The sequence below is a fragment of the Misgurnus anguillicaudatus genome, chromosome 25 (assembly GCF_027580225.2).
Source record: "Misgurnus anguillicaudatus chromosome 25, ASM2758022v2, whole genome shotgun sequence".
NCBI classification, from domain to species: Eukaryota; Metazoa; Chordata; class Actinopteri; order Cypriniformes; family Cobitidae; genus Misgurnus; species Misgurnus anguillicaudatus.
Window position 1 is genome coordinate 13,450,104 of NC_073361.2, and position 16,963 is coordinate 13,467,066.

Consider the following 16,963-nt stretch of genomic DNA (forward strand, 5'->3'; position numbering starts at 1 on the left):
TTCATCGTCTTTGATCAAAAGCAAGGATTTCGTCCAGAAATCGTAAAATCAAAATGCTTAAAAAGTGGGTTATATCTACCACATTCATCGGATCTTGCTCATCCAACTTCCACTCCGTTAAATCCATGTTAGTAATGAACGTGCTAGCAGCGGGATAACATCACCAGAAACAACTTCTCGTTTATGTTTGATTGCCTGATAGGATGCATTGTGTGAACGACTTCATTAGGCGCTGCAAAAAAACAAGTGGATGACATCAGAGTAACGCGAGAGCGATTTGAAATCAGCCTCCTTCGCAAGATTTCTCGCGGTACCCTGATGTCATCCGCGTGTCGGTTCTGTGGCGCTCGAAGGAAGCAGCTAAACTCGACAGAACTGCCATGCGCCTCGTCCATTTATTGTATATAGCAGGACAATTTATCTCTTACTTCTCAGCGTGATAAATACAAGGTGTGGCCTGCCTGTGAGTGTCTGAACTGACTGAAATGCTAGTGTCTCACGGTCAATGCGTGAGACTTGAGAGCCTGTGTATATAAATAGGGTTACTGACTAAAAAATAGTGACTAAACACGACCCAATAAGTTAACACGACCCTCGTGTTTAATCCAACTACATTACTTACTGCTTAAATCCTGATTTATAGCTAAACGCTTCTGACAATATCACCATATATTTACATTTAAGAGCTGATATAACATTACGAGGTGATTTTGGCTACATTACCTGTGTGTCTCATGCAGTGCAGAGCTTTACCGTTGCTCTTCTCGTCTTGTTGTGTTATAAGCGCTTTTAAAAGTAAAAGTATTATTGTAGATCGCGTATATATAAAATATGAGAGAATAAACACTTTTAATTCCTTCCCCCACGTGTGAGGTGCTACACGACGCAGCATGAGAGAGAGAGAAGCACACGCACATGAGAGAGGCGCCGCTGAGCGCTCGAAACAATGAATGAAGCCGTTTTAATACTAAAATATTACAACTATAATACTACAAATACATATAGAAAATCTATGAAATATAACAATGTATGGGAAACACTGGATGAAGAGTCTGACATGAAATTTAAGACCTTCTTAGTGGAAATTCCAGATTTTAAGACATTTTAAGACCTTAAAAATCGAAAATTTTATTTAAGACCTTTTAAGACTTTTTAAGGACCCACGGGGACCCTGCTATTTAAAACTTGACTCTTCTGTAGTTACATCGTGTACTAAGACCGACGAAAAATTTAAAGTTGCGATTTTCTAGGCAGATCTGACTAAGAACTAAACTCTCATTCTGGCGTAATAATCAAAGACTTTGCTGCCGTAACATGGCTGCAGCAGGCGCACTGCCCGAAAATAGTCTCCTTAGTAACTTTCAATGACAGGGGACTATTTTCGGACAACTCTTTGGTTATTTTTTAGCGTGATGCTAATGGTCTAATCAGATTCAATGGATTATGCTAAGCAATGCTAAAAGTGCTAACGCCAGACCCGGAGATCAGCTGAATGGATTCCAAAACGGTAAAAATCAAATTTTTAACTCTAGGGGAGCTGGAAAATTAGCATATTTTCAAAAAAGTGGAATGTCCCTTCAATACACAACACAATTTTGATATCTATATAGAAATGCATGATCCATATGTGGGGCTAACAGGAATTACAGGACTTTGTCTCCTTTAGATGACGGAGTGGACTTGGTCTTACAATGAACGTCATGCAAAGCAGACTATGCTGGATGAATCACAGTGGAATATAAGACACACTTTCTTCCACCAACACCCAGGAAATCAGCTAACTAGTAGATTTATGAAGATATACATATTCTACAAATGCAATCTTTAATAAACACTCCAAATAGGAAAACCTTATCCAAGGTTGTCTGGTCCAGCTCTCTGAAAGATCTTCGGATCTAAAAATATTTGGCAAAGTCATACTGTAGCTGGATCTCTCCAACATTTAATTCATAGTTTGGCAGGACATATCCTTCTTATCACTCATCTCCTTCTTCACATGGTGTGAGCAGTATAGTATCTCTCTTAAGCCTGGATTGATAGAGGTGCACCCACAACACATCACATATTACCAACTAACTACGCTTTCCCAGAGGCTTGCCTGAACTGCACCCCCTATAAATCATAGCCGGTAACATTTCATCATCTAAAGTTAAGTGAGGAACACAAGGAAAAGCAGAAGATGTTTTTTGGACGGATAAAATTACCTTTTGGTGCCCACTCTGTGATTGGGGGCAATGTCGATGGTATCTGTGGCTGAGTCGTGGCGCACGGCCAAACCCAGGTCGGCGATACAGCATGTGCCGTTCTTCTTGACTAAGATGTTCTTTGATTTTAAATCCCTGTGGGCGATAGCAGGCTTGCCTGGAATCAAATGAAGGAACGCAGAATTAGAAAAAACGCTGATCATTTCAGGTGTTAAAGTAGTCAATGTTTTGTGGTTTTGAGGCATGCATAAAGTATTTTGGTGTCATGGTGATACCATGTTGCTGTGGATTTGTACTATGATGGTACCATGTTTTTTTTTTGAGGGGGGCTTGTAGTATGGTAATACTGTGGGTCTAAGTGTACCATTTATGCATTTGGTAGATGCTTTGTCCAAAGTGACTTGCAGTGCATACAAGGTAAGGTTTATATTTGATCAGTGTGGTACTACCATAGTTTTTCAACATGATCTCACAAAGTTCCGTGGTATAGTCACGGAATATTCTGCTCATTCATCCGTGCCATTGTCACGTATCTCCGCAATTTTTACTCAATTGTTTTTCCTATTTTTAAACCATTTTCGCGTGGGTTTGGGGTTAGATTCGAGGTTTGGGTTAGGATGGCACTTTAAAGCCGCTCTATGCAATTCGGCGTTTTTGTCAAACAGCGACCCCTAGAGTCGCTGGAGAATACTTGCAACTGTCGTAGTTTCCCACTCTAGTACTCCAAAGATAATGACCAGGTAATGTTTCACAATTTCATACAAATATTAGGCTACTGCATAGTCTACTAAACTACAGATGATGGTAATAGGATAATAAGAAGTTTATTCCAAGTGTAGAGTGCATATAATAATAAAGTACCGCGTTTGCTAGCTTATAGCGTTTTTACATGATTGCAGCTAAATCACAAGTAAACATTACAAAATGCCACGACAAAGTTAATTGTGTACGTTGCATTATTTCATAACGCTGTTCGTTATAATGTCACTATACATGATTATTACTATTTATCATAATAGTTTGCAAATTGTGCATGTTTACACTATTTACAACCTCTAGGCTTATTTATGTCCTGATAATTATGTGAGATATTGACAACTGTTGTCATGATAATCGAATGACATACTACAAGCAAGCGCAACAAGATACAACATAGACCGCAAACAAGTTTACAAATAAGAGATTTACTTACTAGTCCAATCAACAAGATCGCCAGATCAGCATCCCTCCAGTGCTGTCTTTTAGCTCACGCCAACGAGTAAAAACCTGACCGAGTGGGACTCTTGTTCGGTTCCTAACGTGGTCAGATTCTCTTTTCCTTTTCCTACTCACTTCCAAACGCGCTTTCTTAACTTTTAAATCGTTTAGCCTCACGTCTCAAATTCGCGCCTGCAGTTGTTGTTATAGGCTTGATTGACTTCATGCAGCGCTGCAAGAACCGACAGCCGGATGACGTCAAAGTGCCGTCTCGGATCATTCTCACGGTACTTTGACGTCATCCGGCGGTCGGTTCTTGCAGCGCCACACGAAGTCGAACAAGCCTAACGTGTGTGACGTCGTTGCCGTAAAGCAAGTCGTGATTCTCGCGAGATTTGTCAGGGGCGGTTCTCACAAGCTTGCATTGCTGGTTTTGGTAGCGGTGTCCTCCCCGAGCTTCAACAGGAGGATGATTCGCCTTACTATGGCTTTGTTTACCACCGAAATAACTTTGAAGCTGTTAGATTAAGGTAAAATAACTGCATAGTGTGTCTTTAACTATTGGTTTATAATATTTTTTCCGGATTTTTAAACAATTGCCGCCTGACGTTAAGGTTAGAGTTGGGTTTGGGTTAGGATGTTACAAAAAGTCGTTCTAACCGCAAAACCCACGGAAAAATGGTAAGAAAATAGGAAAAACAATTGATCTCAATATGTGAAACGGACACAGAAACACAAGTCCGTGGTACGGACATGGAAAATTGTACGGAGATCAGTGACAATGACACAGATAAATGAGCACAATATGCCACTACGATCCTTCAAAGATATGACCAAAATATACAACCATGGTATTTTTAAATGGTATTTTGACACATACCATTTTTGATACATGTACAATGTCTATACTATCATGCATTTAATGTGTAAGGAGTAATTGAGCCGTTGAATTATTAAAAAAATAATGCACACACTAGGGCTGTCACAATGATTAAATAATCGTCTCATCGGTTGACCTCATCGTGATGATTTTAGATCACCGCAATGATTGCACATCTCTCTAAAAAACACAAGGGGGAGCTGCAGCCCCTGTACAAACAAAACAGTATCGGATTCCTTTTAAATATGTGTTATGTGTATCAATATTTTCTGCCAGGTAAACCTTGCAAAAAGATTTAATTTAAATAATCATAACAATGTGTAAAAATTATTTTATAAACAAAGAAAAAAATGTATGAGAATAAAATAAGACAATTAATCGTCAAGCCCTAAAACAGGAAATCGCCATAATCGTCACAATTTATCAGGCAATTAACCGTCAGCCAAATTTCATAATCTGTAAACTGTAGTGTTTTTTTGTAAGGTTTGGTTGTAGAAACTTCTTAAATGACCTAATATTAATAAGGCCTAGTCCTGGATTAACCTAAACCCAGTCCGGGAAACCGCCCCTATATAAATAAAATGTACCATGGTATTTTTTAAAAATATACTACATTATTTTCAGTTGTAGAGTTTTGCTTTTACAATTTCATGGCTTTGTGGCCATATCCAATGCAATTCTGTACCATGTATTAACAGCTCACAGTCAAACACACACAATAATGCGCACACAGTCATGGCTAGTGTTCGTACTGTACACCGTATCTTGAATGCACATCAACAGACAAGCACTGTGCTCCCTGGGGAAGCATTTTACAGTACCCCACGAGTTAAATAAATGGTTTCATTATTCGCAGCTCAAAGTCGCTGATGGTTTAATGCTGCCTCAGCATGTATCTGCTGCATCTTGCTGCTCCCAACCTTCAAGTTCATAAGGGAAATAAGCGAAACCATTTGACAGGAACACTATCATGCTACCCTCCGCTGCCTAGAAATACACAAAGATTAGAGTCGTGTAGATTGCAAAGAAAATCCTGACTGCCGTATCAAAGCATAATGCGATCGTCCTGACATAACCCGCCTTGATTTTCAGGTTTTGTGACAAAAACGCCTGCCTGTGCAAAAGCTATGTTTCAGGTGGGCGCTATTGAATTGCTGTGTCAAGTCAAACGTATTTCTATAGCGCTTTTGAACAATGTTGCATTGTTTCAAAGCAGCTTTACGTGTAAGAGGAAAAATGTTAAATATATAGCATATATTATTGCAAACTATATTGTCCAATTTAATAAAACAGTATACATTTTTTTGACTATCGCACATTCAGTCAATTAACAGGGTTCCCACACCTTAGTTAACTTTAAATTCAAGGACCTTTCCAGGTCCAATACCCTCAAATTCAAGGACTAAATGTGGGGACACAATTCAAGTGAGAGCAGGTTACATCGTGTTACCTTTTAAGATACATTGTTACAGTTCCCTTTTGAGGGAACTCGCACTGCGTCACTGCGGTGACACTTTGGGGACGCCTCCAGGGTTAAGTGCCTCTGAATGTGTATATCAAATTCAACCAATGGTGAGGCTTAACAACAAAAACAGGGTGACACGAGAGCCAGGAAGTATATCGCTATCTGAAATATTCCCAAAGACGGCGTTACAGGGACGCAGGAAGTATGGCAAGGGAGACGCAGCGTCTCGTTCCCTTCTCAGAGAACAAGTGTTACATACGTAACCAGAGATGTTTTCATGTGTCAAACACAACTATGCAAAAAAGCATTTTGGTATGAATCAACATTTGCATACAGAGGATATAAGCATTTAAAGCGAACAGTTTAGCATGTGTGCTTAAAAAGTCTAAAATTTTATCCTACGCTACACAGAAAACGTCAAGCACTTTCAATGACCTGTATCTATGTATGTACATTTTCAAAACTTCCCAGGGCCTTGAATCCCCCCCAGATTCACAAACTTTTAAGGATTTCAAGGACCCGTGGGAACCTTGAATTAATATGATAAATAACAAACGTCATATCTAACCAGACATGCCTTACATGGAAATGGCCATTAATAAAAAAATATATAAAAGCAAAAGTTTTACATCACATAAAGAATAAAAAATAAATAAAGCGATTAACAGCAGTGTAAAAAGCACAGACAAACTGTAGCTACAACTGAATTGCTGTTGGGTGCCAAGGTGTCCCTAAGCAGTTCTTGAACGTTGCCAAGTGTTTAAGAAAGTGTCTTGGGTGGCTTTAAGGTGATTTTTAGGTGGCTGCTTGGGTGGTTTTGGGTAGGTGGTTGCTTATTCCTTTATGGGGCGGTTTTCTATGACAGGGTTTAGATTAATCCAGGACTAGGCCTTAGTTATTTTAGAACATTTAGGTTTTTCCAAACACACCTTACAAAAAATAATACTGGTGTGCATCTTGAGACAAAACAATGGCACTGATATATGTTAAGATATGTCAGTACAAAGTGTTTTTAAATTAAGCAGCTCAATCATGCATAATCCCATGCAAACATGCATACACTTTTGTTACAAAAAAATATGCCTGATCCCATAAAAAAGTACTTACGCACACACCTCATCTCAACAAAAACTTGTAGCACTAAGCCAAAGCAACACTTAAAGGAATATTCAATTTTCTTAAAAGAAAAATCCAGATAATTTGCTCATCACCACGTCATCCAAAATGTTGATGTCTTTCTTTGTTCAGTCGAGGAGAAATTATGTTTTTTGAGGAAAACATTGCAGAATTTTTCTCATTTTAATGGACTTTAATAGAACCCAACATTTAATACTTAACTCAACACTTAACAGTTTTTTTCAACAGAGTTTCAAAGGACTATAAACGATCCCAAACGAGGCATAAGGGTCTTATCTAGCGAAACGATTGTCATTTTTGACAATAAAAATAACAAATATCCACTTTTAAACCACAACTTCTCGTTTAGATCCGGTCGTCATGCGCTAGCGTGACCCGGCGCAATACGTCATCACGTCAAGAGGTCACAGAGGACGAACGCGAAACTCCGCCCCAGTGTTTACAAGTGTGTTGAAAGAGCACCGTTCCTACGTTGTTGTATGTCAACTGATACTAATTAATGTCTTTGTGTCAGTTTATTGTTTAAAATGGTCCGCAAATTTGCATTTTATATATGTAACACGTGACCTCCCTTCGTCACTATGCATTTACGTTAGGTCACGCTGGACCGGACCTAGACGAAAAGTTGCGGTTTAATAGTGGATATTTTTTATTTTTCTTGTCAAAAATGACAATCGTTTCGCTAGATAAGACCCTTATGCCTCGTTTGGGATGGTTTATAGTCCTTTGAAACTCCGTTGAAAAAAACTGTTACGTGTTAAGTATTAAATGTTGGGTTCTATTAAAGTCCATTAAAATGAGAATAATCCTGCAATGTTTTCCTCAAAAAACATAATTTCTTCTCGACTGAACAAAGAAAGACATCAACATTTTGGATGACATGGTGGTGAGTAAATTATCTGGATTTTTCTTTTAAGAAAATGGAATATTCCTTTAATAGTAGGAAAAACAAATACCAACTGTGAATATCAACTGTGTGCTTACCATCATTTATCAAAAAAATTTATTTTGTGTTCAACAGAAGAACGAGTAAATAAAGACATAATTTTCATTTTTGGGTGAACTATCCCTTTAAATTGATCCTAAAAAGGCTTCATTGAGACACTCTCCCCACGCGTAATGGGGCATTATGTCTCAATTATACGAATGTAATAAAGTTGCTGTGGCGTTAAATGAAGCTTGCCACGACAACAAACACTTCCGCTGATGACATAATTATTTACAAAATACCATTTCATATTGTAAGCACTTAGACTTTAGACTTGGATTTATAAACAGTAATTCAAACTACTATTTTAACCCTAAAAACAAAATGGTGCGTTAATAAGGAGGGCCTTAAATATGAAGAATTGATCTGGCATAAAATGTAGAAAATCAGCACAGCCTGTCTGAAGATGAATTAGCAGCTCACTATAAATGAGCAAACGAATTAACATCTGCTATGCCTCATGTTGTGACAGCATCCTACACACAAGCAGGTTGATGCCTCCCAGGAAACCAACAATCAGCCAAAAGATGCTTTATTAATGCCCTACTCAGGTGATGGATGTGTCAATCTTATGACATGCTTAAATTCAAGGCTTTAAAATAAAATATTAGGAGTTTTATAATGTTTATGGTACAAATCCAATTCGTTTTAAGATGGTACCATAGTAGGGCAATAGTTTCAAGGTGAAACTTAAAGGTGCAGTGTGTAATTTTTAGAAGGATCTCTTGACAGAAATGCAAAATAATATACAAAACTATATTATCAGTGGTGTATAAAGACCTTACATAATAAACCGTTATGTGTTTATTAACTTAGAACGAGACCTTTTTATCTACATACACTGCGGGTTCCCTACCAAGTTATCTCCGATGATGACATGTTTGTCCAGTGGCGGCTACCGTAGCTTTTCTATGTGTTTCAAAAGCGAGGGGTGAGCAGTGGACTAACCCGTTGGTTGCAATTCATAACTTCACCACTATATGGCGCTAAAATTTACACACTGCACCTTTAAAGGCGGGGTGCACGATTTTTGAGAAACACTTTGGAAGAGGTAGTCGTGTCGACTACGTGTCTACTAACCCAGTGGTTTTCAAACTGGGGGCCGCAAGATGGTGCCAGGGGGGCCCCAGTTTTATGACATTTTATGAAATACATTAATTTATCATGAATTCTGTGTAATTAAACCTAAAAAAAAATAGCATACTAACCATAAGCACTACTTTTTTGTATAATTGTATGTTTTTTTATTAAAATGTTGAGTTTTAGAACAGTTTTTTGTCACAAATTTTCTTTGGGGGGCCACCAAGGAATGCACCGTACACAAGGGGGACCGCACGCTGAAAAAGTTTGGGAACCACTGTACTAACCGACATCGTTGCCTGGGTTGTGTATCTGTGGGGGGGTCTATCAAAGGAGGGTCCAGATTCTATTGGGGTAGGGGCATGTTTGTTTGGTGACTTCAAATGTCAACATTGGCTTTCAGAGATCATGCAACCCCCCTTTAATAGTACTATTAAAAACAAAACACAACTTTTTAACTGTATGCCCCATAAAAACGTATCCATTTGTATTATTTCAATTAATTTATTTTTTGAAATTTAAAACATTTAACATGTTTCTGTAGTTCAACACGTAGATCATAGTAGTAGCAGTGCAAAGGTATTAAATTCAATACCCAGGAATCACACATACTGATAAAATGTATGCACTGTAAATTGCCACAAGATATATTGAAATCAGAAATATTGCAAATGTGTATAAAGGTATAAAAATAATGTACAGTACTAAAGTCTGTATAAATAACTTACATACATCTGAAAGATGCTGCTACTTTTTGGTACTTCTTTATTAGTGATTTAACACTAACAATAATGATACCAAAATTCTCCCTGAAAATGATCAAAGGTAGACATAAGATGTAACGTGTAAAGTGCAATATGTTAAATGTGTAACACCGTCGCCCTGTGAGGTGCAACATTTCATTCCTGTATGCCTGTAGATATAGAAATGACAATAAAGCCTAACTTGAACTTGAACATTACTGGCATAAAATGGACACTCATTTCATCCACCACAGGTGTGATCGCAACTATTATGCAAACTGTTTCCTGTACTATATGTGAGCAGATAAGTACCTTGTGTTCCCACAATCTCCATGTGTAAGTGAGCCAGGCCGCTGGCAGTTGACAGAGACAGCTTGATCATGCCCTCCACGGTCACCGTATACCGATTCAGGTAGTCGAATAGTGAGCCGTGCTCGTGGTAGTCTGAAACCAACCACAGCTGGGTCCATGTCCCATTGTCTGAAAGAGCAAAGAAACCACAGATCAGATAGCAAACAGCAAAGAGACCTCCAGATGGCTGGTAAGATCTCACATCAGCTGTGCAGACTTTATCAACTGTTCAATATAAACACAAATGCAAACATGACCGTCACGCGTCATCTGCTCTGCAAAAAAATCCCAGAATGTTGCTTAACCTTAAAAAGTTATTAAAGGGGACATTTCATAAGGCTTTTTTAAGATGTGAAATAATTCTCTGGTGTCCCCAGAGTGTCTATGTGAAGTTTTAGCTCAAAATATCATATATATAATTGATCATAGCATGTTAAAATTGCCACTTTGTAGGTGTGAGCAAAAATGTGTTCTTTTAAAAGCAAATGAGCTGATCTCTGCACTAAATCGCAGTGCCGTGGTTGGATAGTGCAGATTAAGGGGCGGTTTTATCCCCTTCTGACATCACAAGGGGAGCCAAATTTCAATGACCTATTTTTTCACATGCTTGGAGAGAGTGGTTCACCAAAACTAAGTTACTGGGTTGATCTTTTTCACATATCCTAGGATGAAAGAAGCACTGGTCAGATTTTCATGATATGTCCCCTTTAAAGAAACCAGTACTCTTTCTTTGTATGTCACATTTCATATAATTTCAAGTAATAAACAGGTAAGCATCTTATAATATGTACAAGCATGTAAACTCTTAGAAAGGATGTGTTAATATTTTACACATCTTTTTGTGTTAAGCTTTTAACACATTGGGCCCTATCTTGCACCCAGCGCAATTGACTTTGTCAGTGACGCATGTATCATTTCGTATTTTGCACTGGCGCACAGCGGGTTTTTCCCTTCACAGACGCACGTCTGGGCGGTTCAGCGCAAAAAAGGAGGCGTGCTCCGGCGCAAACCATGTCTTATGCTATTTTGCAGTTTCAAAAAACAATTGCGCTACTAACCAAAAAAAACTAGTCTAAAGTCAGTGGCGCGTTGCGCGTGGTTCATTATGCTATTTTAAGGGCGCATGCTTGACCATAATGTATAGCGTGCACAACGCGCATTGCTTATCTAATCTACACAGATGCAACAGTTATTTTTGCAAATCATAAATTGTTACAATAAAAATATTAACACATGAGATAAGGGAAATCATTGTGGTGAGCATTGTGGTGATAGTTTTTATTTATTTTGTGTGGCAGTGTTAAACAATTATCATGCAAATAACGATAAAAATATTTTCATAAGTTTGTTGTGTGGCTGTATTACGTTTATTTTATCTAAATAATAATTAAAATGTTTTCATAAGAAACCTTCATGTATGTGAACTTGATTTGTAAGTATACTTTGGGGTTGGACCTTGCTTGCATTTCTTGTGTCCGATTTCAAAGCCCCCGAACCCTTTCAGCGGTGAGGGTGGACGCAGCGATGTCCTCATGTGTGCCCGGCGTGCCCGATTTATGCTGGCAAGCTTGGGATCCCCCCGTCTCCTGACATCATTGTAGTGCTTGGCGCAGCTGATGAGACAATTGCTGCTATTTCCTCTCACGCCTGTTTAACAGACGCTGATTTGAGCGGGTTTCTCCCATCCCCATACAAAACAACTTCTCTGTCTTTGACTGCTCTTACAAGAACGTGGGTCTCCTCAGCCGAGGAGACAGACGTTCTTGTAAGAGCAGTCAAAGACAGAGAAGTTGTTTTGTATGGGAATGGGAGAAACCCGCCCAAATCAGCGTCGGTTAAACAGGCGTGAGAGGAAATAGCCGCAATTGTCTCATCAGCTGCGCCAAGCACTACAATGATGTCAGGAGACGGGGGGATCCCAAGCTTGCCGGCATAAATCTGGCACGCCGGGCACACAGGAGGACATCGCTGCGTCCACCCTCACCGCTGAAAGGGTTTGGGGGCTTTGAAATCGGACACAAGAAACGCAAGCAAGGTCAAACCCCAAAGTACACTTACAAATCAAGTTCACATACATGAAGGTTTCTTATGAAAACTTTTTAATTATTATAAAATAAACGTAATACAGCCACACAACAAACTTATGAAAATATTTTAATCGTTATTTGCATGATAATTGTTTAACGCTGCCACACAAAATAAATAAAAACTATCACCACAATGCTCACCACAATGATTTCCATTATCTCATGTATTAATATTTTTTATTGTAACAATTTATGATTTAATGATTTCCCTTATCTTATATTTTTTATTGTAACAATTTATGATTTGCAAAAATAACTGTTGCATCTGTGTAGATTAGATAAGCAATGCGCATTGTGCACGCTATACATTATGTTCAAGCATGCGCCCTTAAAATAGCATAATGAACCACGCGCAACGCGCCACTGACTTTAGACTAGTTTTTTGGTTAGTAGCGCAATTGTTTTTTGAAACTGCAAAATAGCATAAGAGATGGTTTGCGCCGGAACACGCCTCCTTTTTTGCGCTGATCCGCCCAGGGAGCGCAAGTTCATTCCCTAGTTTGCCGATGTGCGTCTGTGGAGGGAAAAACCCGCTGTGCGCCGGTGCAAAATACGAAATGATACATGCGTCACTGACAAAGTCAATTGCGCTGGGTGCAAGATAGGGCCCCTTGTGTCATTTTATGTAAAATTAAACACAAGTTATGTTAAAAGTAACACAAAATGTGTTGTTTTAATGATAACACAGAGATGGGTGGGGACCCAATTATAGCACTTAAACATGAAAGTTTAAAAAGTGACAAAGTGTTTAGTGTGTTGTCCCAGAATCAACACTAATCTGTGGTTTTTAACACATCTGTTCTAAGAGTGTAAGTTGGAAAAAAGTTTTATTATAAAAATTGTATTTTAAAACAAGCTATAGATTTATATAGCAGCCATAGCAAAATATCTATTAGCTGTCATCATGTACATCCCTTAAAACAATAAAGGGGGTTGCACACCGGAAGCGCCGTGCCGTTCTAAAAAAAAATCGAACACATTGTTTTCTATGAGTATACGCACACCGGGGACGACAGGAAGTTGCTCAAATCCCTGACGCGCCACAGAGCGTCACTCACATAGTTTAAAATTAAATAACATCATATTTGTCCCAAATCATTAACGATTAACATTGGCTGCTAACGTATATTTTGCATTTTGAAGTAGACGCTATCTGAATAAGATCATGCTATTTAATGTGCACTTCCGGTGTACGATGCCTCCGAGTTGTCCTAGACGCGACTCGACGCGGCGTTGTGCGGCGCTGAGCTGCGCGTCCGGTGTGCGACCCCCTTAACAGTATTGATCTGAGCTAATCTTACTTATAAAGTTAAACAGTATGCATACGCAAACACTAGGGAGTCCATTTCCTGGACAAGGTTTAGATTAATCCAGGACTGGGACTTAGTTATATTAGGCCATTCAAGTAGTTTTTGTCTTGAGACAAATCAATGGCACTGATATGTTTATCTGGGACTAGAATAAACCCTGTCCGCGAAACCGACCCAGGTCTAAAATCTACTTTAGTATTTTTGTAAATTTACTTATAAATTAGATTATTGATTAGATTATTATCTAACCAATGTGTAATTCTCTATCCAGATGTGGTGACCACATTAAAATAAGGCATAAACAAGGTGAGCCGAATAACAAATCCCAGCATGCATCAGTGCTGCTAACCTTTGTTGTCAGCGGCGATGAAGCCCAAAATATTCTCATGGCGGAGCATCACGGTCTGGTAGATCTCCGCCTCCCGAAACCAGGACCGTTCCTCTCTGGAGGAGAAGATCTTGACTGCCACCTCCTCTCCTCTCCACTTCCCCCGCCACACCTCTCCAAAGCGGCCCTTGCCGATGCTCTCCTGTAGGATAATGGTTCTTGCTATGGTCCTCTGCACAAGGAGAGGCAAACCTAGAAAAGATAAGACAAATTATTAAAAAGAAGAAAATGAAAGAGCATGACGCTTGTATAAAAAAATCACTTTTCTGTTTTAAACTTGTCTCTTAAAGTCTTTGGCACTCGCCGAGCACTACAAAGCATTTTGTGCATCAACCCTCCCAACTGGCCCAAAAACTTGCTACAAATTAAGCAATACAACTACTTTGTGTGTTTTTTAGGTGAATCAGCAGGGGGCTGGCAACATTAATTAAATACATCAAGATATTTTTTATCTGATAGGTTGTTTTATCTGCAGTGGACATCTGTGCTTTGCACATTTATAATCTTGCTTTTTGGCTGAAAAGAAATAATTGAGTTTGTATTCATCTAGCGCACTTAATGGCTGGCACTTAATTATGATCAATCTTCTTTTCTCCAGATACTGAAAGATATTTTGGTGAAAATGTACATTTCAGATGTTTTGAGTATGAAAACATAAACAGCATCGTGAGGTACACAGTTGCAATACTTTGAAACAGTGATTTATTGCAACAAATCTGTTCTATATCATCATAAAATAAACCATAAGTTTAAGCAGTCGGTAACAAATTAGTATTTCCAACATTGCACACAACACGGTAACAGTTCTCAGACTATCAAATATAATGACTTGGTTTAATGATTGACTGAGCAAGCAGGCGAATTTGATCCAAATCGACTCAGACCATAATTTAGACCAGATGCTATTGATTAAGACCATGAATCGCTTCAACCGATGAATTAAAAAGAACCAGCTCGAAGAAACCAATGCGCTGGTTGTGCACAACAGCAAAATTAATACATTAACTCAGACCACACATGAGCAAAGTGAGATCTCTATTTATGAGTCTTTCTCTATGTCACATTCAATTCAGACTGCAAGCTTACCTCTAAAATGGAGATGAAATCGAAAATTGCTTTACCGTGGGGAAATAGATTCAGCAGCGAACACCTGCGTTAAGATACTCACTAGACTTAAATAAGACTTAGCTTAGATCAGCTATTCTCCCCCAAGAACCAAGTATATAAAGTAACAATTTCACAAATTAGCCATAACATCAGAAGTGATAATTTGAAGCTTATTTAGAGATTCCCAGCAGATTATGTGGCTCTACGTGCTATACATTATACAGCGATGTTGTTGATAAACGCCAGCTATGTTTTAACGAATAACGTAGTAATCATGTCCCAAATATAAATGTTTAAAGGATCCCTTGTTTGTGGTTGAATCAGTATTCACAATATACTGATTTATAACAAACTAGTGGGTGGGATCAGACACTGATGGGGTCAAGAAAATATTAAGAGGAGCTGTAATGTATTTTGCATGAATGAAAATAGAGTTTCACAAGATATTTCACATGGGGGTTTATTTTTAGTGAAATATGAAGCATGAGATGGAAAGGAATGCGTGTGTAAATGTGAGTGTGTTGATGAGTAACAAATCAAAAGCAGTTAACCTCAGTGTCAAATCTAGAGGTTTAAGTTCTCTATCAACATTACAGGGAGTTATTTTATACTAAAGCCTTCAGGGATGGGCTCAGAGTACTGGTATCACTTCAAAAATAGAAGGGCGGGTCATTAGGAGCTAAATGGAGCGTGTTTTGTATGGGGACGGTGAGAAGCCATGGAGACAGCGGATGGGTCAGAATCAGCCAATCTATGTTAAACCAAATGTGACTATGTCACTAAAATCTTACCGATCCGTACAAAAATCTTATAGAGGACAAGACCACTTTGAAGGGGCTAAATTATTCAGAATAGATGGTGTGTTTGAATGAATGGACCCAAGCTAATACTGGCATCAAACCCTTCAAATTTCTGACTTGTTTAACAAACAAGGATGGCAACAACCTCTTTAAAGACACACTATGAAGTTATTTTACCTTAATATAACAGCTTCAAAGTTATTTCAGTGGTAAACAAAGTCATAGTAAGGCGAATCATCCTCCTGTTGAAGCTCAGGGAGGACGCCCCTAGCAAAACCACCAATGAAAGCTTCAGAGAACCGCCCCTGACAAATCTCGCGAGAAACACGACTTGCTTTACGGCAACGACGTCACACACGTTAGGCTTGTTCGACTTCGTGTGGCGCTGCAAGAACCGACTGCCGGATGACGTCAAAGTACCACGAGAATGATCCGAGACGGCACTTTGACGTCATCCGGCTGTAGGTTCTTGCAGCGCTGCATGAAGTCGATCAAGCCTATAACAACAACTGCACGCGCGAATTTGAGACGTGATGCTAAACAATTTAATAGTTAAGAAAGCTCGTTCGGAAGAGAGTAGGAAAAGAGAATCTGACCGCGTTAGGAACCGGACAAGAGTCCCACTCGGTCAGGTTTTTACTCGTTGAAACCAAAAGTATCCGTCCATGTAAACGCTTTAATCGCATTTATACCACACTAACTGAAGTGCGCGTGTGTTTTAGTCATGCACCTTAAGCACAAATTCGTTTAAACTTGACATTAGGAAGTTTTATGTGAACTCTGCCAACACGACTCGCTGTCAGCAGTCTGCCTTTATCCAGAAACAGCTCAAATAACACGACATCAGTGTATAAAACCTTTAAGGGACATTATAATGATAATTATAACGATAAATATATTAGTGACCACATCATAATGATAACTTCATGCTAATTCGCTCAACGAGCGCGGCATTACCTAATATTGGATATTTCTTGTAATAAAAACTTTTTTGCAATTGTTTACATGTCACTGAATATGTAAATATGCTGTTCTTGCATATACACAGCGGGAAACCAGCAGATGTCCTCAGCTCGCTGCGTTTCGCGTAACTAAACAATGAATGTAGTAGCGTCACACCACCGTTTTTATAGCATTAAATAACTAACTAAAAACAAACTTATTTTTAAAAAACAAACACTTGAATTTACATCAGCGTGCTAAAAACTACACTAAATGACAGAAAC

At 38.8% G+C, this 16,963-nt stretch overlaps 1 protein-coding gene across 1 annotated transcript in view; it reads right to left on the minus strand.

The window, feature by feature from the left end:
• The window catches only part of tgfbr1b (transforming growth factor, beta receptor 1 b), a 73,719-nt gene that overhangs the window by 18,853 nt on the left and 37,903 nt on the right, over positions 1-16,963 (minus strand). Inside the window, exons 4-6 of the mRNA XM_055181614.2 lie at positions 13,792-14,022; positions 10,007-10,174; positions 2,205-2,361 (exon numbers count right to left, since the gene is read on the minus strand). Of these exons, the coding sequence (XP_055037589.1) occupies positions 2,205-2,361; positions 10,007-10,174; positions 13,792-14,022 (556 nt within the window). The remainder of the gene's footprint in view (positions 1-2,204; positions 2,362-10,006; positions 10,175-13,791; positions 14,023-16,963) is intronic.